This window comes from Castor canadensis, chromosome 8 (assembly GCF_047511655.1).
Source record: "Castor canadensis chromosome 8, mCasCan1.hap1v2, whole genome shotgun sequence".
NCBI lineage: Eukaryota > Metazoa > Chordata > Mammalia > Rodentia > Castoridae > Castor > Castor canadensis.
This window is the reverse complement of record NC_133393.1, coordinates 111562945-111588481: the sequence shown is the minus strand read 5'-3', so window position 1 is coordinate 111588481 and position 25537 is coordinate 111562945. Positions and strand designations below refer to the sequence as shown.

General features: G+C 36.0%; 1 protein-coding gene across 2 annotated transcripts in view; it reads left to right on the top strand.

Moving 5' to 3' along the window:
• The first annotated feature begins 260 nt into the window (after positions 1-260).
• Zfc3h1 (zinc finger C3H1-type containing) overlaps positions 261-25537 on the top strand; it is a 52614-nt gene continuing 27337 nt past the window's right edge. For both annotated transcript variants that reach the window (XM_074083924.1, XM_020178987.2), the window contains exons 1-9: positions 261-861; positions 5693-6109; positions 15196-15260; positions 17721-17919; positions 18173-18396; positions 19943-20066; positions 22615-22712; positions 24016-24225; positions 24430-24594. In XM_074083924.1, the coding sequence (XP_073940025.1) occupies positions 261-861; positions 5693-6109; positions 15196-15260; positions 17721-17919; positions 18173-18396; positions 19943-20066; positions 22615-22712; positions 24016-24225; positions 24430-24594 (2103 nt within the window). The remainder of the gene's footprint in view (positions 862-5692; positions 6110-15195; positions 15261-17720; positions 17920-18172; positions 18397-19942; positions 20067-22614; positions 22713-24015; positions 24226-24429; positions 24595-25537) is intronic.

The window sequence follows — 25537 nt, the reverse complement described above, 5'->3', positions numbered from 1 at the left end:
CTTTCTCGCGAGGCGGAAGAGCCCTGATCACGGAGGAGCAAGGGGGCGCTAGGAAAGGGAACTGGCTTGCTACAGTCCGGCGAGAAAGAATTGGGGTACGGGGAAGTTGGGGAGCAGAGCCCGCTAGGTTGTCCGGGTACGGTAAGGCCGCATCCACTCGGTCCGTTAGGAAGGGAGGGAGCCGAGGTGGAAGGAAGGCAGTTTGTCGGGCGGGTCCCTGGACAGAGGGCTAAGGTTGTGTGGAAGGCGCTGCTCCCCGGATGGCGACCTCAGATACTTCGGCCCCGGCCTCCAGTGGCCTGTCGCCGAAGGAAGAAGGGGAGCTTGAAGATGGGGAGATCAGCGACGACGACAATAACAGCCAGATACGGAGCCGGAGCAGCAGCAGCAGCAGCGCTGGCGGGCTGTTACCGTACCCGCGGCGCAGGCCTCCTCACCCGGCTCGGGGCGGTGGATCCGGCGGAGGCGGTGGCTCCTCCTCGTCATCGTCCTCTTCTCAGCAGCAGCTGAGGAATTTCTCGCGGTCGCGGCACGCATCGGAGCGGGGCCATCTCAGGGGACACAGTAGCTACCGACCCAAAGAGCCGTTCCGATCTCACCCGCCCTCGGTGCGGATGCCGTCGAGCTCCCTGTCGGAAAGCAGCCCGCGGCCGTCCTTCTGGGAGCGGAGCCACCTGGCGTTGGACCGTTTCCGCTTTCGCGGCAGGCCTTACCGGGGTGGGAGCCGCTGGAGTCGGGGGCGCGGAGGGGGCGAGCGCGGAGGCAAGCCGGGGGGCCGGCCTCCGCCGGGAGGAGGCACGGGATCCGGATTCGGCGGCGGTGGCCAGAGCTGGCGAGAGCCGTCTCCACCTCGGAAGAGCTGTATCCTTAACGTGGCCGCCCGCCTTGGGCGTGTCACCAAAGTTCCCTTTCGCCGCATGCTAGGGCCGCCCGTTTAACTTGGCAGAACCGCTCGTTGTCCCCGCGTCTGCCAGTCTCCCCGTGGGTACTTTTCCAAGTGTCACGCTCGAGACGGTTGGTTGGAAGAGGTTGCTTTTTTGTGGCCTTGGTGTTAGATGGGTTGCGGTGAGCCAGTGGAACCAAAGATGTTCCAATTAGGTCTGTAACTCACTCAGGAGTCCCCGGTTTTCATTCATGTTTGTCCTTTCTGCGAATACTGGAACTTTGTATTTTATGTGAAGTTGACTGAAGGTAGTAGAGGGAGGGAAAAAAGGGTTGTAAACAGTTTGAGGAATATTATTACTTACAATTGCACTTTGACATCGGCAGTCGTTAAGTTTCATCCTGCGTCAGTAATGCGACCATTCTTGTGATTCTGTTTCATTAAATCCTTCTTGACTCATTCTCCCCTGTTGCTCCAAAGTGGGGCAAGAAAAGACTCATTGTCTTTATCGACTTTGTTAATTCAGAGCTTTTAAATTCAGATATGGTTTTGGAGAGCTTTATGCTCTTTATTTCCCATTTTCTCTTTTGGGAGTTTTATAACTCTTAGTATTGCGTAAACGTAAGAGAAAAAAGCCTTACCAGCATTTTTATTTTAATATGTTGGAGTGGGGGAATATGTAGATTATGGATAAATTGAGAAGGAAAATAGCCAAATATCTGATTTTTCTTCTCCCTGTAACCCCATTCTCAGTTGTTGCCTTTAACATTACTGAGTTCATTCAGAATTTATACTAAGCAATTACTCATCCGAAGATTCTTTTTTTTTTTTTTAATGATGGGTATATAGAGCTGTTTTATGCTAAAATAACTGTAGTTTACTAAGGACATTACTAATTACAGTTCCCATGGTGTAATGATTTTTAATATATAAAATTTACATATAATAATATACTGGGAAGATACTCAAAACTATTTTTAATGGAGTATTTAGGACCCGAATGGTCTCTTCCAGATGCTGTAATGTAAAGAGTGCAAGGAATACTTAGGTAAGAAAAAAGCAGCTTCTGGTGCTAATGCCCTGAAAAAAGAGAGAGAGAAAGAAAGAAAGAGAGAAACGTGCTTCTGCAATCATACATTGAGTTAGCAGCATTTCAGAGGATTGTCATAATTATCTAACCTTTAAAAGGACAGTGAGTGGTCTTACAAGGTTAGAAAACCTTTAGCCAGGATAACCTTTTTTATCCATGGATTTTTTTTTTAAATGTCTATTCTGAATCCAAAAACAGAAAGGGTATTTAAGCATGTAAGTGTGTTTTTTTTTTTTTTTAAGGACACAGAGATGAAACTTGTGATTTGTGTTGGAGAAAGAAATGAAAGTAAATACAGTTAAGAAGTTCAACTTGAGATCAAAGTACTTTGAGAGCTCAAAGCTTTTTCTTAATGTATTCTGTATTAGAAAAGGGGAGGATAGGTGGACTTGTCACTATGTCTTTTTTGTTCATTCAGTACCAGTTTGGGTGTCTGTCATGTACTTATATTACTTTTAATGTTTGTATATCTATTAATAAACAGGTATATGATGTTTCAAGTACTATAGGGAAATGTCCAGTGTTTCAGTTGACTTCGATTTCTGTAACAACTTGTCAGAAACGGGCTATCTTGCTGTTTTTCTTTTCACAGATGCTGCACTTTAAGAATGCTTGTTTTGATTGTTGCTCATTGTCTTCCTCATGCAGTATTACTAATCCACCCTAGAAATGGTGTTCTTAATAAGAATTTGAGAAGGAAAATAGAGTTCATAGCCACTTTTGTGTAATGCGAGCAAATAAAATTTGTAATACAAAGCTTTATTCAGATTCATTTAATATCAGTATCATACTCAGTTTAATACATATTTCTACTATGTGACTATAAAAAAATGGATTTTTTTTTTTTTCAGGGTACTGGGGATTGATACTGGGCTTACATTTGGTAGGTAAGCACTGTACCACTGTAGCCACGCCCCCATTAATTTTCTTTCTTTCTTTTTTTTTTTTTTTGTCCCCGTTAATTTTCTTTCCAGGTAGGGGTGTCACACTAACATTACCTGTGCTTGCCTGGAAACACGAGCCTTCTATCCCCACTTCCAGAGGAGCTGGGACCACAGGCAGACACCACCCTGCCCAGCCTGTTTTTGATACAGAGTCTTGCTAACTTTGCCCAGGCGGCTCTCGGACAGCAATCCTCTAGTTTCAGCCTCCTGAATATTTGAAATTGTAGGTGTGTGCCACCAAAAATTGTCTTTTTTATTTTACCAGTATGTCTTAAAAAAAAAAAAGGATGAGAGTAATTCTGTGGCTCACTTAAATGATCTAGAAATAAGACAGCCTAAAAGCAGTTTTGTTGTTATAATTTCTTTTTCTATAATAATTATGATATGGTAGTTGTAACTTTGAAGAAACAGAGCAAGCGAAATGCTATTGCAACTTTTCATTCTTGTTCATTTTAATTTTTCTTAATGATAATAATTTGTCAGTTTATCTTAGCATAAATCTCCCTTGAATGACTACTGTCTTAAACTTTCAAATCAGATGAGTACTAGCATAGTTAGACCAGTGTCTCATCAGTAAAAAATCATTCCATTTTTCAGCTGCAGCTGAAAAGGTGGAATAAAACTGGTACTGGTACTGAGAATTAAACCCTGGGGTCCACCACTGAACTATACTAGCCCTTCTTAAAGTTTTGTTTGAGATAGCTTCTTGCTAAGTTGCTCAGACTGGACTTTGCAACTCTTGCCTTAGTCTCTCCAGTAGTTGGGATTACAGTATGCATCACTATACCTGGCCGAAAACAGTTCTTTTTAAAACAATTCAGTTACAAGTTGCATCTTAACAGGCTTAGAATTAGATCTCCCAAATATTAGTGTTGGTATGATCTTAACTATCCTGTAGAGACAGGGGTAGGAGATTTAATTTAGCTTGAGAGATTAGTGAGTTATATCAATTGCTTTTACTTATTTTTTATTCTTTAGTTATTTTTAGTATACTGAATGTATTCCCTTTGCAAATGTTTATAGTGGTTTTTTTTTTTTTCCTCTTTTTTTGACGGTACTGGGGGTTGGATTCACAGCCTTAATAGTTTGCTACTCAGGCACTCTACCACTTGAGCTATGCCCCATCCTTTTATTTACTTTTTATTATGGCTGTTGTGCTTTTAGATGGCTCCATTGAAAAGCCAGATATAAACTGTAGATAATTGCAGTATTCATGTATAAAGAGTGCATAAGAATGGGTAAGAGAATAATTCTGGCTTCAGGGAGGTAACTTCAGTTGGGGTCAAGCTGAACAGAAACCTAGATACAAAGCTGTACATAAATTGTGCTGAGTAGGGAAAAGGTAAGATGGAAAGGTAAACATAAGGGACTCTTAATGAGAATTAAGTGAGAGTGATCTGATCAGACTTACATTATAGAACCATTGCTCTGGTAGCAGTATGGGCAAGGTTTGTAGGAGATAAAAGAATCCAAATACCTTATCAAGCCATACTCTTCTCTTGTGATTAGTAAAACTGGGAGTATTTCAGAATGCTTTAAATAGAAAAAGAAGCTGAGTACCAATCACTGAAGAACATTATTTCAAGAGTTGAAGAGAAAGGAGTCATGAAGGTTTCTTAAAAAAGGTAGAGAAACAGGAGAACAGTGGAGTTATGGAAGCCAAGAAAACTGGTTTATATTGTCAGATGCTGCAGAGAGGTCATGTAAAATAAGGTTTGAAAATGTTGAATAAACTCAGCCAGGGTGGTTTCTGTTGACACAGAAGCCAGATTCCATTTGGTTGGAAGAGTAGATAAAAAAGGTATTGAAAAACTGGTATTTAAAAAACCCTGGCTGTCGAGAGATCAGAGAATCAAAGATTTATAGTTTTGTTGCAGAACTGTAGAAGATACTCAATTCCAAGCTTATTTAGTTTCTCAAATATTTGGTGGTGATTCTCATTCTTTAATTGGATATTAAGAGAGTATGCTGGCTGCTTGTCCTGTGAGTTATTAAACAGGAAAGATTATATTTAGAGAACTGTTTTATATACATTATGTAAAATAATCTATAAATGATTTTTGGTATAAAACCACACAAGATACTTGTTTTTTCTGTTGTTCCAGGATGGAAAAATGAGATATAATAGTTCTCATATATAATTGTTTGAAATTAGAAAGTACATTTTGAGTACTATTTAAAGGTTTCACTTTATTATATGACAATTATTTTAGTGTACATATGTTGAATGTTAGTATACTTGGTAAGCTCTGAGCTTGTTAGATTTTTTCAAATGTCTTATTCATAAATTAGTCCAATTGTCAGTGTTTATTTTTTACCTCTTATTTTTTTAAAAAAAATTTGAGACATGAGAAGAAACTAAACAGAAGAAACATTTCCTCCTAATTGAACTATAAAGTATCCACATCTGTCAACAAAACATTGAAGTTTTCCCCTCTTCCTTCAGAAAAGTGTCTTAACATCCAGTTTGCTTTGGGCTTTCCTGATATCTACAGAAGGAAAGATGCTATAATCTTACTAGGTGGACTACCTGTGGATTGTACTGGTAATTACTGACACTAATGATTTTGTAAGTGGGCTATTTATATGGATCTTGTTAAACTGAAATATGGGCACATAAAGTGGGCATTAGCAACACATAATTAAATGGAATTACTAGTTTAAAGTAACAGTTCGTCTTGAAAAAGGGAGAAAATACAGCTGTAACTTAAGTTTTCTTGTTAAGTTTAACAATGGAAAAATTTTGGAAACTGGTTTCCTTAATATGATGTTCAGCCAAAAGTTTTGGAAGATCTCCATCAAGAAAACAAAATTATTCATCAAAAAATGAAAACTGTGGGGAAGAAACTTTTGAAGATTTACTTTTAAAGTATAAGCAAATACAGTTGGAACTAGAATGTATCAATAAGGATGAAAAACTAGCTTTGAGTAGCAAAGAAGAAAATGTACAGGAAGATCCAAAAACATTGAACTTTGAGGACCAAACAAGCACTGATAATGTCAGTATTACAAAAGACTCAAGTAAAGAAGTAGCTCCCGAGGAGAAAACACAGGTCAAAACTTTTCAGGCATTTGAATTAAAAACATTCAGGCAAAAATTGACTTTACCAGGGGATAAGAACCGGTTGAAAAAAGTTAAAGATGGAACAAAACAGCTTTCCCTGAAATCTGACACTACTGAATCTAGTCAAGGTAATGAAGTTTAATATCTCAGTAATCACATTTCTTTGTCTGAAGGAGTAGCTAGTTGTTTTGAAAGCACATTCATCTAAATGGTTCTGATTGTAAATTCTTTGTACTTTTATAGGCTTTTATATTATTTAACAATGATAAATTTTATTTCCTGCTAATCATTTTTGTTTGAAACAGGATCCCACTATTAAGCCCAGGCTGGTCTTGAACTTGAAATGTAACCCAGGCTGGTCTCATGATCGTCCTGTTTCAGCCTCCTGAGTGCAAGTATTAGGATTACAAGCTTCTATCACCATGTCTGAATTCTGCTCATCTTTACTTAATTTTGGCCTGACATGCTAACCTGGACTTATGAGCAAGTGTTGAGCATAAGTGATGATAGTAGGCAGCTAATTTAAAAGGAAATTTACCATTAAATATGATATTTAAGGTTTTTGTAGATTTGTAAGTTTTTAAATTTTATTGGGTAAAGGAAGTTTTCTTCACATATTTCTAGTTTAATATTTTCAATGTGAATGAATGTTGAAGAATATCACATCTTTTTTTCCTTCGTACTTGAATTGTGTGTGGGGGGGGATTTGTTTTTGGTGGGACTGGGGTTTGAACTAAGGGCTTCGTGCTTGCAAAGTAGGCACTCTACCACTAAAGCCTCACCTCTGGTCCCTTTCTTTCATAATTGAGTTGCGAATTTAATTTCTCTAATTTATTAGTATAGTGAATTATTGATTTTGTATTGTTAAACCACTCTTGTGTGCCTGGGTTAAATAGTTTATATGTTATTTTAAAGTCATAGATTTCTTTTCCCCTTTATTACTAAGATATAGTTTATATATAGTAAAGTATACTTTTTTTAATATATAGTTCTTCAAATTTTGACAAATGTAGACAGTTGGGTAACGAGTAATCATCACCAGCTACTACAATTTTAAGATGCAGAATAGTTTTACTAACCCGTAACAGTTTCCCCTTACCCCTTTGTAGTTAATCTTTCTTCAACGTTTAGCCCACATGGTAACCACTGATCTGTCCCAGTGGTTTTTGCTTAATAGAATGTCACATAAATGGCAATAAAGTCTATTGCCTTTGACTGTAGATTTTTCACTTGGCATAATGTATTTGAAATTCATCCATGTAGTTGTATATATCAATAGGTAGTTCATTCTTTTTTATTGTTTAAACAGTGTTCCCTCATGACTTTACTATAGTTTTGTCATTTCCCAGTTGAGGGACATTTGGATTTTTGCAGTTTTAGCAATTACAACTAAAGGTTTGCTAATGTTTAGAATTTTTTTTATCTGTTCAATAACTTGTAATATTTTCCCTTGCCAGTTTTTAGTACAGTGTTACAATACTCATAAAATGAGTTGGGGACGATTTCTTTTTCTTCTCTGACATAGTTTCAAATTAGAATTATTCCTGATATCTGCCTCCTGAGTATTAAGATTGTATAGATTATTTCATCAAGCTTTTTGTGTTGTTTACTCTTTGTTTCTTTTTGTGTGTGTGAGGGGGAGAGTGCTGGGGATCAAATCCAGGGTCTTGAACGGGTTAGGGTAGTGTTGCACCACTGAGCTACACCCCCTTCTGCATCATCTTTTTTTTTTTTTGGTCTGCTTGACCTGTCAGTCAATAAGTTTTGTTAAAATTTGCTACTGCAATGATGGATATGTTTGTTTTTAAGAGATAGGATCTTACTGTGTTGCCTAGGCTAGCCATGTACTCCTGGGATTAAGTGGTCCTCTGCTTTAGCTTTCAGAGTAGCAGGGACTACAGACAGATGTATGCTGGAGTTCCTGGCAAAGACAGAATGTGTGTGTGTGTTACCCAGAGTCTCATTCATGCTAGGCAAATGCTCTACCACTGAGGTACATGCCCAACACTTGGTGGTGGATCTGGTTTTCCAGGTTTGCTTTAAATATTTCAAGGTTGGGAATTGATTGAATTATTACCATTGATTTTATCCCTAGTAATGTTTCTACCCAAGAGACTGTTCTGTGTTATGTCAATAACCACATCTTCTTTCTCTTGATAAGTATATATATCATTTATATCATTTTCCATCCTTTCAGTCTTTCTGTATCTTGATGTCTCACATATCACATGTACATAGTATAGAACTATTTAATTTGTAGTTTAGTCTGATAATCTTTGTCTTTTAGCGAGAATATATAGTCCCTTGAATTTTTTTTATGATTATGATACTTGGTTTCCTTTTTTCTTTCTAGCTTTTTATTATTTTTGTTCATGCATTTTTTTTTTCTTTTGCTAGTTTAAAAGTTACTAAGTTTCTGGTCTTATTGGCCCTTGAAAGAATGGTAACATGAATTTTTATCTGTTTTTAAAGGTAATCAAGGTATTCAAGATCTTTCCTCCTCCCTGAACTATAAGAATCAATGTTTGCTTAGCTTTGTTCCTAATATTTAGCGCTTTATAGGCTCACTCTTTCATTTATGTCTAGAATCATTTATGGCTAAATACTTATGTAAGGATATGTGTAACTACCAAGAGGAAAACTTTATTCTCTTTCTCTCCCATCCTTCCCCCCCATTTTTTTTTTTAGCCATACTGGAGGTTGAACTCAGGACCTCATGCTTGCGGCACTCTAACCACTTAAACCATTCTACCAGCCCTTTTTGTGTTGGTTATTTTGAGATAGGGTCTCACTTTATGCCGGGACTGGATCTGAGTCCTCCTATTTGTGCCTTCCTTCATGACTGGGATGACAGGTGCACATCACCATGCCTAGCCATGGGTTGAGACGAGGTCTCAACTTTTCCCTCTGGGCTGTCCTCGAACCAGGATCCTCCTGATCTCTGCCTCCCAAGTAGCTCAGATTACAGGCTTGAGCCACTGCATCTGGCTTGTTTACTTTCTTTTAAAGATAATTTCTCTGATTTGAGAATTTGAGGAATCATGGCTTAAGCAGTAGAGTGCTTTCCTAGCAAGCACAAAACCCTGAGTTCAAACCCTGATACTAGCAAAAAAAGAAGAAAAAAAAATTCTTTGCCATACCAAAGATATTTTCTGGTTTCTAATGTTGATTTTGATTTTAAAGTCAGTCATCAGTTTTAATGATTTTCAATTTGAAGGTAATGTACTTTCTTTAATTGCTTTAAAGATCCTATTTTGTGTTTGATACCCCATAGTGTAACTATAACATGTTGATTGTAGATTTTTCTTTTATTTATCCTGAGATTTCTTGCACCTCTTGATTCTGAATTATTTCATTGGTTCAGAAAAATTTGCCGTTTCATTTAATAAAATATTGCCTCCATGTCTCCATTATCTGGAACTCTGTTGCATTGTCCTCTTCCTTTATCTTTCATATGTCTTAAAATCTTCATTTTTCTACCACTTTGTAACTCTGCTAGATTGTGGAAATTTTTCTGTGTTGTATCTTTCATTTTGCTGATTCTCTCTTTATCTGTGTCTGATCTTTGCCTTAAGCCCACTTACTGACTTGAAACTTCAACTGCAGTTTTTATTTTAGTATTCCATTTTTGTTTCTCAGATTGCTTTGATAGGTTTTTTAGTTTTCTTTTTCAAATTTATCTTTGTTTCTTTAAGCTAATTAACTCTAGGTCTATTTTATTTTTTTTCTATTTGCGCATGGTAGTTAATATCCGAAGTCCTTGTGCATCTGATTTCTGATGTTTGCTGTTTATTTCTGCTGGTGGTTCTCATTTTCAGTTCTTTTGTTGAGTGTTTTCTTTTTGTTTCATTTGGAGGTGTTAATTTTTCTTTGAATTTTCTTTTTGTGAGACTTTTTCGAGACCTGGGGGGGGGGAAATTATTTCCCTGAAGGAATTTTTTTTTTTTGCCCTTACCATGTACACAAGTATACTTTTGCTGTGGATTACTTTATATCTGACCTTTTCAAGGCCATCTGTATGGTGTAAATTTAGTTGCAGATTTATACTGTTTTTGATTACATGTTAATCAAAAGTGGGAGTTGCTTTTCACCTCTTCAGAGAAGTTAGAACATCTAGTCAGGGAGTTATGAAAAATGTAGCCTAAGGGGGTAGGGACTACACATATAACTATCAGGGTATGATGAGAGTAATGTAGGAAAGCCTTCAGTAATTCAAAGGAAAGATCAAATATCCTCACCTGGATTTGGAAAGTTATCGTAGAGATTGTTGAGATTGGAATGTTTGATATGCATCTTAAAAAAATGAACCCTTTCCATTTGGGAAGTCAGAAGGAACCAAATGAACAGACACACAACTTTTTACGGGTATTCAGATTGATTTAATATGGATGAAATATGAAATATATAGCATGTTCTAAAGAGTGATTAGATACAAGTTTGTAAACAGATTAGAGGTGTCCTGAGGAGGGACTTGAATATCTTAGGGAATTTGAATTTTATTCTTTAGACATTGGACTGTCAAGTATTTTAAATAGGAAAATGATTTGATCAGGTGTGTGTTTTAGAAAATTAGCTCACTGTGGATGAAGGGTTGGAGAAAACCAAAAAACTAAAACTTTATAAATTTTGTGTGTTTCTACACGTGCACCCCATTGTACCTATCCTTAGCCAGACTCTTCTATCAAACTTCTAACTTGTTATTGATCACCTTTTTTCATTTCTCTCAACAGCTTTTACATTTTCATAATTTTTTCAGGTCTTTTACTCAACCCTTATCCCTTATTGTTTGTATATGAGCTTGCCTCCTATTTGAAGTGATCTTTCAATTCCAACTTTTTATTTTCCATAAACTTACTGTCCATATTGATAATCACTTTAATTCTTCCACTTTCAGAAAGTATGACCCTCTGCCTGTCTGTGACCACTTTGTTTTAACCTGGCTGTTCTCTCACTTTCTCTAGGACCTTGCTCTTTCTTTTGTTTATTCTGATTTATCTTTAATCACTTTATTTTAGGGGGTTCTTATTTTAAACATATTTGAGTTTCCCATCCAAAGATTTAAAAAACTTTGTCTTCATCTTACAGTCTCCTTTAACTTCTGTCATGCTTTTTTCCCCTTTTCAATGTGACTTCCAGGAAGGCAAGTCTATACTTACCCTTCATTTTTACTTACCATTCTCTCATTAACCCAATACTCTGCTTCTCTGACCCCATTGCAGTACTGAGACTATGCAGTACTGAACTTACACATGGTTAGGTTGTGTATGACCCAACTGCAAAATTCAGTGGTAGTTTTTCACTCTTCCATTCACAGATGAGTTGAGCTTTTTATCCTGGGCTCTTAGAAGTACTGGTGAACAAAATAGATAATCATTTATGCCTTTTGGGGCTTCACCCCCCCACCCCCACCCCCCTTTTGAGACCAGGTCTCAGTGTGTTGCTCAGGCTGCTCTTGACCACCTGGGTTCAAGAAATCCTCCCATCTCAACCTGTTGAATAGCTGGGACTATAGACATGTGCCAGTGTGTTTTAAATAGTCAATTGTGCTATCATGGGTTTGCATTTTTGAGAGAAAAACAGTAAACATGATAAATTCACTGTTAGGAAAAAGTATAACAGGGTAAATAGAATGGGAATGGGGATAACTGATTGCAGCACTAATATGTTGCTCAAAATACCTCTATTTGAAGGTGAGATTTAAACAAAGACTTTGAAGTCTTTTGAGAGAATCGCCAAATGGATATGTGGAAGAAATTTCTAGTCAAAGAGAAACCTGATTTTAAGAACAGGCCAGCATTACCTGTCAACTTGACAGAAACTCAGATTATTAGGCCTTACCCAACACTTAGTGAATTGTGAGCTCTGGGAATGGTACTTAGCAACTGTATTTAGCCAAACTTCTTATTCAGTTCTGATTCATGCTAAAGTTTGAGAATCAGTAAACTGGAATAATGACCCTAATGCAATAGGGTGCCTGGCATATTTGGGAGTAACAAGGGACATAGGCTACTAAAGAAGAATGAGGTGTATGAATACTGGGAGAGAAGAGATTGGAGATGGGGAGATATATAGAGCCTTGTAATAACTCTGATTTTTTATTCTGAGTAAAATGGGGAGCTTCTACAGGGTCTTGAGCAAAGGACTGATATAATCTGTTTTATAATATAAAATATATTTTAAAATATTAAAAATTATACAAATATATAATCACCCTGGCTGTAGTGTTAAGAACACATGTCTCTACCATATTTGGTCATGTTATCTTATTTTGAAACTTTGGGGTTTCTATAATATATATATTTGGGTTTTCTTAGAGTTTTTTGATTTCCCTTTTCATTTTTTAAAAATAATTTTTCTAACTGGGTATGGGACATGGTGACGCATGCCGTAATTCTACCACTCAGGAGACTGACTGAAGGCAGTTAGATTGAGAATTCGAAGTTGCTTGGGCTACATAGTTGGAGGAAACCCTGGGCCATGTATATAGTGAGATGTAACTCATAGAGAAAAAATTACTTTTCCTGTGTAATTTCTTAATTTTTTTTTTTTAGTTGATGTCACTGGGGTTTCAACTCAGGGCTTTCTGCTTGCTAGGCAGGTAGCAGGTACTCTACCATTTGAGCCATACCTCTAGCAAACTTACTAATATTTTATGTCCTGTGTTCTATTTTCCTAGGCTCTTCTCATTGTTTCTGTTTTAACTACCGTCTGCGTGCTTATGACTACCTCCAGCTCACTTAGAATCCCTGCTAATAATTTTTTAAATACTTGGAGCTGTATAAGACCAGTTTGCATTTTGAAGGTTCTTAGTAAAAGTTGAAATAATTTATTGTACATACCCGTGGTGGTTATAGGACAATGCCTAACTACCCTCATGGTCAATTTTGACAATAATCTGGATTTATAATTTTAGTGTAAAGTTTTATGGCTGAAATTCATTGTTTGTACTTGTTTTTTAAAGTACCATTGTGCTCATTAGGAACTTAATAGATACTTCGATACTTCTATGCTACATTAAAGGGAGGTGCTGCCACCTTTTATACATAGCACTAATCTTAATTAACTAATAAATTTCTTAGGACCTGATGAGACTCATAGGTTTTCTTTCTTTTTTAATACTGAGGTTTAAACTCAGGGCCTCACGTTTGCTAGGGAGGCACTCTACCATTTGAGCCACTCTGACAGCCCATTTTTGTATTGTGTATTTTCAAAATAGGGTCTTGCAGACTATTTGCTCTGAATGATCTCTGCCTCCTGAGTAGCTAGGATTACAGGTGTGAGCCACTGGTGCCCAACTTTTGTTGTTGTTGTTGTTAAAGATGTGTTTATTTGGCAGTGTTGGGGCTTGAACTCAGGTCCTCACATTTGCTAGGTAATCGCTCTACCACTTGAGCCTCTCTGACAACTCTCATAGGTTTCTTACGTAGAAGAAAAATAGAGTGTTTTGTGTATTTATTGCAAGGCTGGTTTTATTCCCTCCTCCCTGGTTGGTTTAAATAGTTAATACTATTTTGGTATTCTTGACATGTGGTCAGTTTTGTTATAACAGGACACATGCATTCCTAAAAATCACCATGCTGCAAAATTGTATGCTAGGGTGTGTAGGAATAGTACTCAAAAAACTTTGTGAGTGACACATGAAAAAAAGATAGTAATCGAAGAAAAATCATGGTGCAGCTTTCCATATTAAGTGGATAAAAATGCTTGAAATAAAATGTGGAAGTGGAAAACTTTCAGCCTATTTCTATGGGGTGGATCAAGGAGTGTTACTTAACGTCAGACACAGTAAGTTGTAACATCAGATGGCGATGGGTGTGGCTCCTAATACACAATGACCTGAGTTACCTGATCGATATTTGAAGTGTGCGGTTTTTGTATTGGAACATAACTCAGAACATTTGGGTACTGTTTTATGTATTCTCTTAGTGTTTTTTGCTTTTTTTTGTACTTTGTTTTGTTTTTTACCTCTGGTAGTACTGGAGATTGAACCTAGGGTCTCGCATTTGGCTAGGCATATGCTCTACAAGTTGAGCCACACTTTCAGTCCTTTGCTTTTCAGATAAGGTCTTTCACATTTGCCAGCCTTGAGCCTCAGTCCTCCTACCTCTGTTTCCAGAATAGCTGGGATACAGGGGCATACCACCATCTATGGTTTATTTTTGAGGTATGGTCTCAATAACGTTGTGAGCTTTTAACATCCTCTGTTTAAACTAAGAAAATATCTATTTCAATGCTACTGTAATTTTAGGTAATTTATAAAATTGTTGTAGGCCAGGCACCGTGTCTCACACCTGTAATCCTAGCTACTTGGGAAGCTGAGATCAGGGTGAATGCGATCTGAGGCCAGCCTGGGCGAATAGTTGAAGAGATCACATCTCTAAAATATCCAGAGCAAAATGGACTGGAGGTATGGCTCAAGCAGTAGAGTGCCTGCTTTACAAGCTTGAAGCCTTGGGTTCAAACTCCAGTCCCACCCCCCAAAAAAATGTATTAAATAATACATATATGCAGTGTTTAGTACCTTTTTTTTTTCCAGAAATCTAGGCCAAGACTAGAAATCTGTCAAAGTGTTGATGGACTTAATTTTGGTGGTACTTAGAGTGCTTCAGCTCTTGCTTTTCTAGATAAATGAAAGATCAGTTCTATAAAGCATAAATCTAATATAGTCTCTAAATGTTGAATTCATTTTAAGCTTTCTCATTGTAATCTGTCAGTGTTGATATTCTATTGGTAATAAAGCTTTGCTTTTTGTTTATATATTCCATACACTCTTTCTTTCTTTGTTTTTTGAAGCAAGGTCTCGCTGTGTAGCTAAGGCTGACCTGGAACTCAGTGTGTATCCCAGACTGGCCTGGAACTTATGATCCTCCTAATCCGCCTCCTGAGTGTTGGGATTACAGATGTGTTCTGCCACACCCAGCATAAATTTTGTTTTTATTTAAAATAATTATTTTTAGTTGTGAAGCTGTTTTCTCAATGTATTGTTTTAATTTATTTAATACTTGAATCAGTTTGCCTAATAACTTTCAGAATGAGGTTGATATGAGATCTGTCATCAGATTTCTCATTCTTTTTAAGGTCATTTTTCATTTTGGTTGAGAGTTTGAGAAAATAAGTCCCTGTAATGATACCCTTTACAATAATTACTACTGAGTATTAAATAGCATTATTTTATTTTATACATCAATTATGGTTATGCTATTTTATTTTAAAGGATTAGAAGATAAAGAACAAAATTTAACAAGAAGAATTAGTACCTCAGATATTCTATCCGAAAAGGTAAGATACTGCTTTGTGAGAATGGATATGTGTAATACTGACTCTTGCACTGCTACAGTCTTGGTTTTGTTTGTTTTGTTTTGTTTTTGAGGCAGGGTCTTGCTCTGGCTTGGGCTGGTTTCGAACTTCTTCCTGCTCAGCCTCCTGAGTGCTAAGATTACAGGCCTGTAACACCTCTCCCAGCTTTTGTCTCTTTTTATTGAAGTCATTTATGCAACATTACATACAAATAGTATATAAGACTTTAAAACTCTGGATATATGCCTTAGAATTTCTTTCCACTAAGTTCTGCAAATTTTATTAAACAAAAGAGTTATTCATATCCATAGGTGATCTTGCTACCATACTGGACGGAATATCTCTGTAATAGAAGTACTAACCAATAGAATTTAGTATGTTTAAGTGATGTAGAGTTAAAAGGAATCATGATAATTTAAAAATGCATTACTGGATTGGAGGTGTGGCTCAAAAAGAGTACCTGCTTTGTTAATGGGAAGCCCCGAGTTCAAATCCCAGACCCACAAAAAAAAAGAGAGAGTAAAAAAATGCATTAATTACACATGTATTTCCCAACAGTAGAAGGTTAAATATTGAGTTGAAACCATTAGATAGTATCCACTTTTTTCTTTATGCTTAAACATAAAAATAATGTAGGCCAGGTGCAGAAGCTCAAGCTTATTATCCTACCTACTTGAGAAGTGGATCAGGAGGTTCGTAGTTTGGGGCTAGCACAGGTAAAAATTTCTTGAGGCTCCCCTCCTCAGCACATGACTGGGTGTGGTGGTGCACAGGTAATCCCAGCTCTGCAGGGAAGCACAAATAGACAGATTGGGGCCCAGGCCAGCCCAGTATAAAGCGAGACCCTCTCTCAAAAAGGAAAAAACACTAAAAGGGCCAGAAGTGCCACTCAAGTGGTAGAATGCCTGCCTGATTAGCAAGCAGGAGGCTCTGAGTTCAACTCCCTAGTACCACCAAAAAAAATAATAATAATAATTCAATTGAAGTTTATACAAAATATAATTACCATTATTACAGTTCACCAATTAGAAAAAATTTTAAGTAAGCTTTAACCTTTGGAATATGGGACTCACTTTTGACTCCTCCTTACCCTTACATAACTTTTTCAGGAGCCTCCTAAACCCTGCAAATCCATGAACTCTAATTAAGAAACTCTTCTCAAGATAGTGTAGTACTTTCAGTTATTTTAGCTAAAATGCATAGAACAGATTAATTTTTAAAAATTATCTCAAAAAAGTGGGAGAGGGAGGGGTAAGGAAAGGTTGCTCAGTGAGTACTAATTTACAATTACATAAGGACAAGTTCTGGTGAGCCGTAATTTAGCAGGGTGACAATATGTTTTCATCATAAAGAAATGATGAATGTTTGAAGAGACATTTTTAATTTCATGATGATCTAAATGTTATACAATGTATACATATATCAAAGCATTGCATGCATGGACTCTATCAATATGTGCAGTTTTCGTGTATATGTTAAAATTTTTAACTACAAATAGAATTAAAAAATTAGGAATTTATTTCAGTTGGAAAAAACTTCTAAAAATATCTGCTTTTAACATATCTTCCTATTTTTGGTTTCTCTGAAGAAAAGTTTTGAGCATTTACAATATTTTAAATATTCAGATTAATGTCCATAGCTTTAGAACGTAAAATATTCAAATGTAAGCACATCTCTGTAGATTTTTCCCTTCAACATTATTTTAAAGAATTTATAAAGAAAGTTTGCAAATTTTAATCTTGATATTTGGTGTGTCCTCTATATTACTTCTGAGTCTTTCTAATAAATCACATAATTATGGAACCACTTCATTCTTCATTTCTTACCTCTTTTGGGTTCTTGGTTTCTTTGAATTTGCTGCCATCAGAGTTTGGGTAGCCTCATTAAATGCTTAAGTATGTATACATGCTTTCTACCCATTGATGTTCTGTTTTTGTATGTTACTTGTTTTTGGGTTTTGGCTGTATTGGGGTTTGAACTCAGGGTTTCTTGCTTGCTAGGCAGGTGCTCTACACTTGAAACACTCCCCCAGCCCTGTGTTACGAGAATTAAATTAGAGTCTTGGGCTAGGGGAAGTAAATTAGTTTCCTTATTTTATCCATGTTTGCCACTTAAATGTTTTTTTTTAAAACTAAATTCCAATCTCAAAAGATTCAGCTTGGTAGCTGGACACTGATGGGTCACACTTGTCATCCTAGCTGCTTGGGAAGCTGAGATCAGGAGGATTATGGTTTGAGGCTACCTGGGCAAATAATTCATGAGACCTAGTCTCTAAAATATCCAGAGCAAAAATGGACTAGAAATGCAGCCTACAGGCAGTAGAGTGCTTGCTTTGCCAGTGCAAAGCTGACTTCAAACCCCAGTCCCACCAAGAAAAAAATCTGTGAAATGTTTAATTAATAGAATTTTAAAATTGTAACAGTTTCTTTTTTTGTTTTAAAGAAACTAGGTGAAGAAGAGGAGGAGCTGTCTGAATTACAGCTTCGTCTTTTGGCTCTTCAGTCAGCAAGTAAAAAATGGCAACAAAAAGAACAGCAGGTGATGAAAGAAAGCAAAGAAAAGTTGACTAAGACAAAAACTGTACAGCAAAAAATTAAAACCAGTTCAAAAACACATTCAGCCAAAAAAGTTAGCACCACAGGTGATTATTTCTGTTACATTCTTTTAATTGAATTCATATATCACTTGCAGTGTCTAGAGTTTTAGGTCAGGAAGTTTTGAGTTTGAGAAATTGCAAGGCTCTAAAAATAGAAGATAATCCTATGTAAACAAATTAGAGAGGAGCAACCATATACATGAATCAGTGAAAATAATTTTTAAAACTCTTACTTTTACTGCCTTTAAAATTCTGACTTGGAGATAGCTGCTAGTGTTTCTGTATTTTTTATTTAAAGCTAAACAAGCATTGAGAAAGCAGCAAACAAAGGCATGGAAGAAACTACAACAACAAAAAGAACAGGAAAGACAGAAAGAAGAGGATCAGCGGAAACAAGCTGAGGAAGAAGAGAGAAGGAAAAGAGAAGAAGAAATCAGAAAAATTCGAGATCTTTCAAATCAGGAAGAGCAGTACAATCGATTCATGAAATTGGTTGGTGGAAAGAGGAGATCAAGAAGTAAAGTAAGGAATGCATAAATGTAAAATCAGATTATTCAAATTTAAGTGTCTTTGTAGTCTGTTATTTCATAGATTCAGTCAACTAAACTGTAAATATCTTCTGTTTGATAGACCTTTTATAACTAACTCTTGGGGAGAAAATACATAGTTGAGAATAAATCTTTGTAGTCACAGATATTAGAAGTAGAAGAAAGGAAGATAAACTTGGTTAACAGACTGCATTTAGCTTTTTGATCATCTATTTAGAGGAAAGTAGGATTACTAAATTGCGGGAAGGACTTATTCTGAAAAGAGCTATTTCTTAAGTATGGAGGCAGAATTGCATTAGTTTTTCATTGTCTTAGTAATTAGGATAAAAAGCATATCGGGGCAGGTTGTTAGGGACTATTTTAAAAATGCTAAATCATCATATGCTTAGTGCATCTGGCTGATTTTTATTTAGTCATTAAACACTTGTTGAGCATTACTGTGTATAAGTCAATGGTAATGTCTGAGTAAGCCATTATCTTTTATGGATGGTATTAAAAGAAGTAAACGAAATTTAACGTTGATTTAGTGTTACAGTGTTTTTGGAATTTTGAACTTTAAGAATACACTTGTGAATTTATTATTGAAGAATAGAGGGATACTAAAGAGTAAGTGGTGTTTAATTGGAGAGAATTGGAGTTAGGCTTTGCTTAATCAGGGAATACTATACATATTCATACTTTGAACTTTTAAAGGGCATTTTGATAGAATCTTTGGAGATAAGTATTGCATTGTTTGCACATTATCCTTTTATTTCCATCTGAAAGGGTTTTGCTAGCATTGTGTGTGTGTGTGTGTGTGTGTGTGTGTGTGTGTTACAAATTTTCTCAGAGTGAAACATGAGGTAAAAAACACAATTCACAAACATGTTGACCCAGAGTTTTTAAGTATTACCAATTTGATTTTTTTTTTTTTTTTTTGCTGTGCTGGGATTTGGACTCAGGGCCTACATCTTGAGCCACTCTACCAGCCATTTTTTTGTGAAAGTTTTCTTCGAGGTAGTGTCTCGTGAACTGTTTGCCCAGGCTAGCTTTGAACCGTGATCTCTGCCTCCTGAGTACCTAGTATTACAGGCATGAGCCACCAGTGCCCTGCTATAATTTGTCTGTAATAAAAATGTTTTTGGCCTTTTTTTTATTCAGTATCCAGTATAATATTGATGGCATAAAACTAAACATTTTTTTCTTCTACTTTAATGAAGAATCGATAAGTGTGCCTGAGCTTGGTGTAACCTTATTTTATAGAGGAATAGCTAATTATTTAGTGGCTCAGCTAACTATGGGGGACTTCATATGTATAAATAGTACTTGCTAAATTCCATTTTTTGTATGGACCACAATGTGCCCATCATGTAAATTAATTTCCCAAATCTGATGTGATAGGCAGGTCTCACTGAATCATTGTTAATTGCTGATACTTTTTTCCCTAGAAGATAATTATCAGTTCTTATGTGATTTGTAGCCTAAGACTAGCCTGAGACAGAATATGCTTTGAAACTAAGAAAAACATGTTGTATACTTAGTCTTCAGATCCTGACCTGAGGCGATCCTTAGATAAGCAACCTACTGATAGTGGAGGAGGCATTTATCAATATGATAACTATGAAGAAGTTGCTATGGATACAGATAGTGAAACCAATTCTCCAGGTATGAGCCAAAACTGGAAACATTTCTGTATTCACAGTTATTAGAGAATGGTCATTAACTACTCAAAACCTTGGAAGAAATGTGTAATGAAGGTGAGATTTGCTGATGAATTCTGTAACCACAGACATTTGATGTTATAAATACTTAGCAAACCTCAGATGTATAATATTAACCTTTATTTCCTAGTATTTCTTTCTAGATAGTCTTTATTTTATCTAAAAAGTGAAGATTGTGGGAGTGATAAACTTGATCTTTAACCAAAAACTCTTGCTGTGTTAGTCAAAAAAAAAAAAAAAAAAGATCTTTTTTTTTGCTTATAGACGTTCTACCTCCTTCCAGTGTTGATACTTTATAGGCATTTGGAGATTGAAAGTGATACTAGAGACATCTCAGGAAAGGATGACCAGAACTGGTCAGGGCTGTACCTCAATTAGGTTGCATAGTCTAGAATCTATCTTTGAGGGCTAGAGACTTGACTTTTATTGATGCTCAGAGGTGACTGTGAGAGACCTATTTTTCTCACTACTTTAGAATACCTAGGACTAGGCAGATAATAGTGCAGTTAGAATTCCAGGAATTGGAGTACTTGAAAGATCACATGGTCAGTCTTTTTTTCCCTTCTGTCATACCAGGAGACCAAATCAAAGCTAGAATCCTAGTACAGTACAAATCCTACTTTGTACAGAAAGCAAAGTACATAGGATTTGCATAATGTTTAGTTAAGTAAATATTTACTTAAGTTTTTTTATTTTAGGTTCTTGGAGATGATTCATTGCAATTCTCAAGTATTAAAATATTACTAATACTCTGTATTTCTATAAAATAACTTTTTGATCTATGTTTTTAAAATAATTTTGTAAAAATTTATATAGAGAACACGCTTTCTTTAGCTTTGTCATATCTTACCATATTAATCACAGATAAGTTATTTTTTAATTAAATAATGTCCAAATTTTTTTGTTTCGTAAGAAAGGGTGGTGCTGTGTAGCCCAGGCAGGCCTTGAATTTGCTATGGAGCTGAGAATGGCTCTTTGGTTTGTTTTGGTGCTGAGGTTTGAACTCCATGCCTCATGCTACCCCTGGAGCCTCCTGAGGCTGGCCTTAAACTCCCTATGTATCCCAGACTGGCCTCAAACACATGATCCTCCTATCTCTGCCTTCTAAGTGCTTGGATTACTGGTGTGCACCACCATGCCTAATTGATACTTACATTTTTAAGAAGTAAAATATTCTTAAGATAAACGTATATTCAGATTTGGGCCTAAATTAACCCCATAGGCCTGTGGGTAATGTTTGACTTGTGAGGCAACTGGGATAAAGAAGAAATGTTAGTTGAAGCTGTAAGAAAAAAATGTATTAAATAAAGTGGGTAGTGCTTATTCCTAGTTCTATTTGTTTTTGTTTGTTTGTTTGTTTGCTTTTGTCATACTGGAGATTCAACTCAGGGCCTCTAGCATGGTAGGCAAGCACTCTACCAGTTGAACCACACACCTAACCCATTTGTTTTCTGTTTTGTTTTTGAGATAATGGTCTTGCTAACTGGCTGGTTGGCCTTGAACTCACGATCCTCTTGTCTCTACCTCCTATATAGCTGGGATTATAGATAATGTGCCTCTGAGCCCAGCTTCTATTTGCTTTCTATACTGCAGAGTCCATGTTCTTTTCCTTTGTTCCATGTGAAGGCAAGAATGAAGTCACATCATTGTTTTTCTTTGGCTAGGGCACTTTCCAGGATTAAAAGGAATTTTTTGTGTCATTATTTCTTTTCTGTTTTTTTTTCCACAGTATTGGGGTTTGAACTCAGTGCCTTGTGCTTAGTAGGTAAATGCTCTACCACTTGAGCCACAACCCTGGCCCTTTTTTGGTTGAAGGAATTTGTCAAATAAGGTCTCAGTTTTCTGCCCAGTCTGGCCTAGATTCAAATCCTCCTATTTTTGCTTCCGGTGTAGTTGGTGATGGCTGGTGTGCACCCAGCTTTTATTATTAATTGAGGTCTCTCAAACTTTTCTCACAGACTGTTCTTAAACTGGGATCCTCCCAGTCTTCTCCAAGTAGCTAGGTTCATACTCGTGCTACGGTACCCAGCTTTTTCATTACTTCTTAAAAAGTGTATTTGTTAAAAAAAAAAAAAAAAAAAAAAGTGAATGCTTTTAGGAATTTTTGCTCTATTCTCTGTTATTATCATTAGGTGAAAAGTGAGAATTTTAGTTATTTTTGTTTTTGTGTGGTACAGAGGAGCCCAGGCTGGCCTCAAACACAGTTCTTCTGCTTCAGCCTCCTGAATGCTGAGATTATAGGCATATGTCACCATGCTTAGTGAAAAGTGAGTGTTTGGAGGAAATAAATGTCATCTTATAGTAAATACCTGACTTTAAAATGATATAATGATTTAAATAGGTAGAAAAGGACACATGGAGATTTAAGGTTTTATCAGAGTCTGATAAAATCTAATTTGCACCTACCTGGTATATTTGTATCTCTTTCATTCATTTAATATGCTCCTATTGAAGTATTTTTGTTAAATTTTTACCAAAAAAATTTTTTACAGCACCTTCACCAGTACAGCCACCATTCTTCTCTGAATGTTCATTGGGGTATTTTTCTTCAGCACCTTCTGTTTCCTTGCCTCCACCACCTCAGGTTTCTGTAAGTCAGAATGAATATTTCTAAGAAAATTATTATGTTACCTTGTGTCTTTTCTAATTTGTTTTGAAACATTGGTATGTGATTTATGAATGGTTATGAAAAGTGCTTTAAAATCAGAATTTCCTACTTAAATTAGTAACGAAATAAATAATAACCAGCTGATTATTTACTGGCAGGCTATTCATTTGGTAAATTTTTTTTATAGCTGATTTTAAATTTTATGTTGACTTCAGTTCTCTTTGCTTCTCAGATAGTAGCTACTCAGAAATCTTATTCCAAAGAGGAGTAAAAATTATTGCTTTTGGGAATTGTCTGTTTTTTTTTGAATTGAGATTTCAGTGCCATAGGCTGCTTCCAAAGATCAGTTCTCTCCTTTCTCCTGATGAATATAGATAGTTTTTACAGTCCGCCTAGAGGAAAGCATTACCTATGGAAGTTAATTTCTTTTTCTCTGTCTTCCTCTTAAAAGAATTAATCTCACATATAAAAGGAGGAGGAGAAATGGATAAGGAGGAATAACAAAAAGTAGAAGTTTTAAAGTTATTTCTACATTAGTGCACCTAGAGATGAAACTGACTATCCCTTAAGAGATGAGAGGGAACCTCTCTGGTATCTTCTTAGGAAGTTTATGGTAAGGAGACTATTAAAGCAGGGAGTGAGAGAGAAATGGTATTTTTTTTTCTTTCTTCCTTGAGATGTTTTCTTTTAGAAAATGAGGAATGAATGAGCTAAAATGCCAGGAGAAATACTGGAAGATCTTTGAAGCAAAAACATTTTCAAACTCAGGGATTTGTTTAAAGTTAGTTTCTTTAATCTCTAGAAGTCCTTTTACATGAATTTAAAAGAGTAGTGCCATTTTGCCTGACATTTAAGATACTCTAGACTATTATTCCCAGTATCTCTTTGTTTCCTAATTTTAATTTTAGCATTAGCTTTTAATCTAATATTTTGTATATTATGATTTTGGTTTTAGTGCTTCTGCTCTTCTAGAAAGAATGACCCTAGTAAAATTCAATTGCTGTATGTTCTAGAATGTTAAGTGGAGATAAGCAGGAGCAGAGAATTTATATAATGCTTTAAATATTACTGATTTTTTTTTTTATTGGAAAGGTAATATTTTCATGGTTGAACATTAAATTCTGGGGTAGTTTTGAGATATCCAGTATACTTAATTCACTATACTTACAGCTAAAAAAATAACCTAAAGTTTACCTTTTTTTGAATTTAATTCTGTTTCAGAGATAAATATTTGGAGTTGATAAAATTTGCATTTTAATTATAATTTCTTCTTTTTTGAAAATAGTCTATGCCATCTTTGAACCAGCCTTATGGGGAAGGCTTGTGTGTTTCTCTTGAACCGCTACCTCCTCTACCACCTTTGCCACCTCTCCCACCTGAAGATCCAGAACAGCCTCCAAAACCACCTTTTGCAGATGAGGAAGAGGAAGAAGAAATGCTCCTTCGAGAAGAACTACTTAAATCTCTAGCAAGTAAAAGAGCTTTTAAACCAGAGGTAATTTAAGTACCTGATCCTCTAGGTGGTGCCCTTGAGCTTAGTTTAGAATAGTCCTGCTTTTTTTTTTTTCTGGTTATTTGGGATTTATTGGGCTTTCAGCAAAGCAGGGGTAAGTCTAGTATCAATTTGCTCAAGATTTCAAAAGATGACAGAAATGTCTTTTTATTTGGAAATGTTTCATATATGTCTCCTCCTATTTAGGAAACATCCAGTAATAGTGACCCACCTTCACCTCCAGTTCTGAACAATTCACAGCCCATACCAAGAAGCAATCTATCAATAGTCAGTATTAATACAGTATCTCAGCCTAGGATACAAAATCCAAAGTTTCACAGAGGACCTCGCCTTCCACGAACTGTAATCTCGGTAAAATAACCACAAAGCTTAATACTATTTTTATTCAAAAAGTAAATGAGAAATGTATATGGAGTTTTGCTGCCCTGTTTCCCACCCCCTAGTTTATGTATATACATAAATATATTCATATATAAATGCAAACTGAAATTTTTAAATTTATTAATGAAGTAAGAGCAGCATCTTCACTTGAAAACTGATTGTGTGTTTGGGGAAGTGTTCTCATTAGATAAGTATACTTTCTTTTTCTGCCATTTCCTCAGCTTTTTTCTACAGAAATTGGCCCATTCAGATTTGCTATCTTTTCTGGAAACAGTTTAAACAAATTTTATGTTTTTTATTCTTCACATCTTTTTAAAATGTTACTCACATTTTCAGTCAATGGTTATACTATAATGCAAGAGTTTATTTATTTATTTTATGGTACTGGGGATCAAACCCAGGGCTAGGCAAACACTTAGCCACTGAGCTACATCCCTGGGCCAAGAATTTATTTTTTATGTTTATTAAGGAGGTTGGAACAACAGTTTCTTCTATCTGGTTTCCTTAATGGCCTTAATGAAAAATAAATGGAGCAAGGTCAAGTTTAAATCTTGTCTCTGTTAGGTAAACTAACTTTGGCCACTCACCCTGTATATGTAACCACAAAGACTACAAAATTTTGTTAATTATTATTTAGAATTGTTGGAATCATTTTTTTTTTCTTTGATTTTAAAGCAGTTGATTTAGGTAGGTTTTGTTTTGTTTTGTTTTAAGAAAGACAAAAATTAATGAGGAAGGTAATCACAGTAATACCTGGAAAGACTTTAAGAATATAGAATGTGTTTTATGTGTTAGCCCATAACTGGGGCATAATCAGTTGTGTAAGATAACCAGGAGCCACACATTGTCTGCCTAGAGCACTGAAATCCAAAAAGTTTAAATGACTTGTCCAAAGTCACATACCTAATTGTGA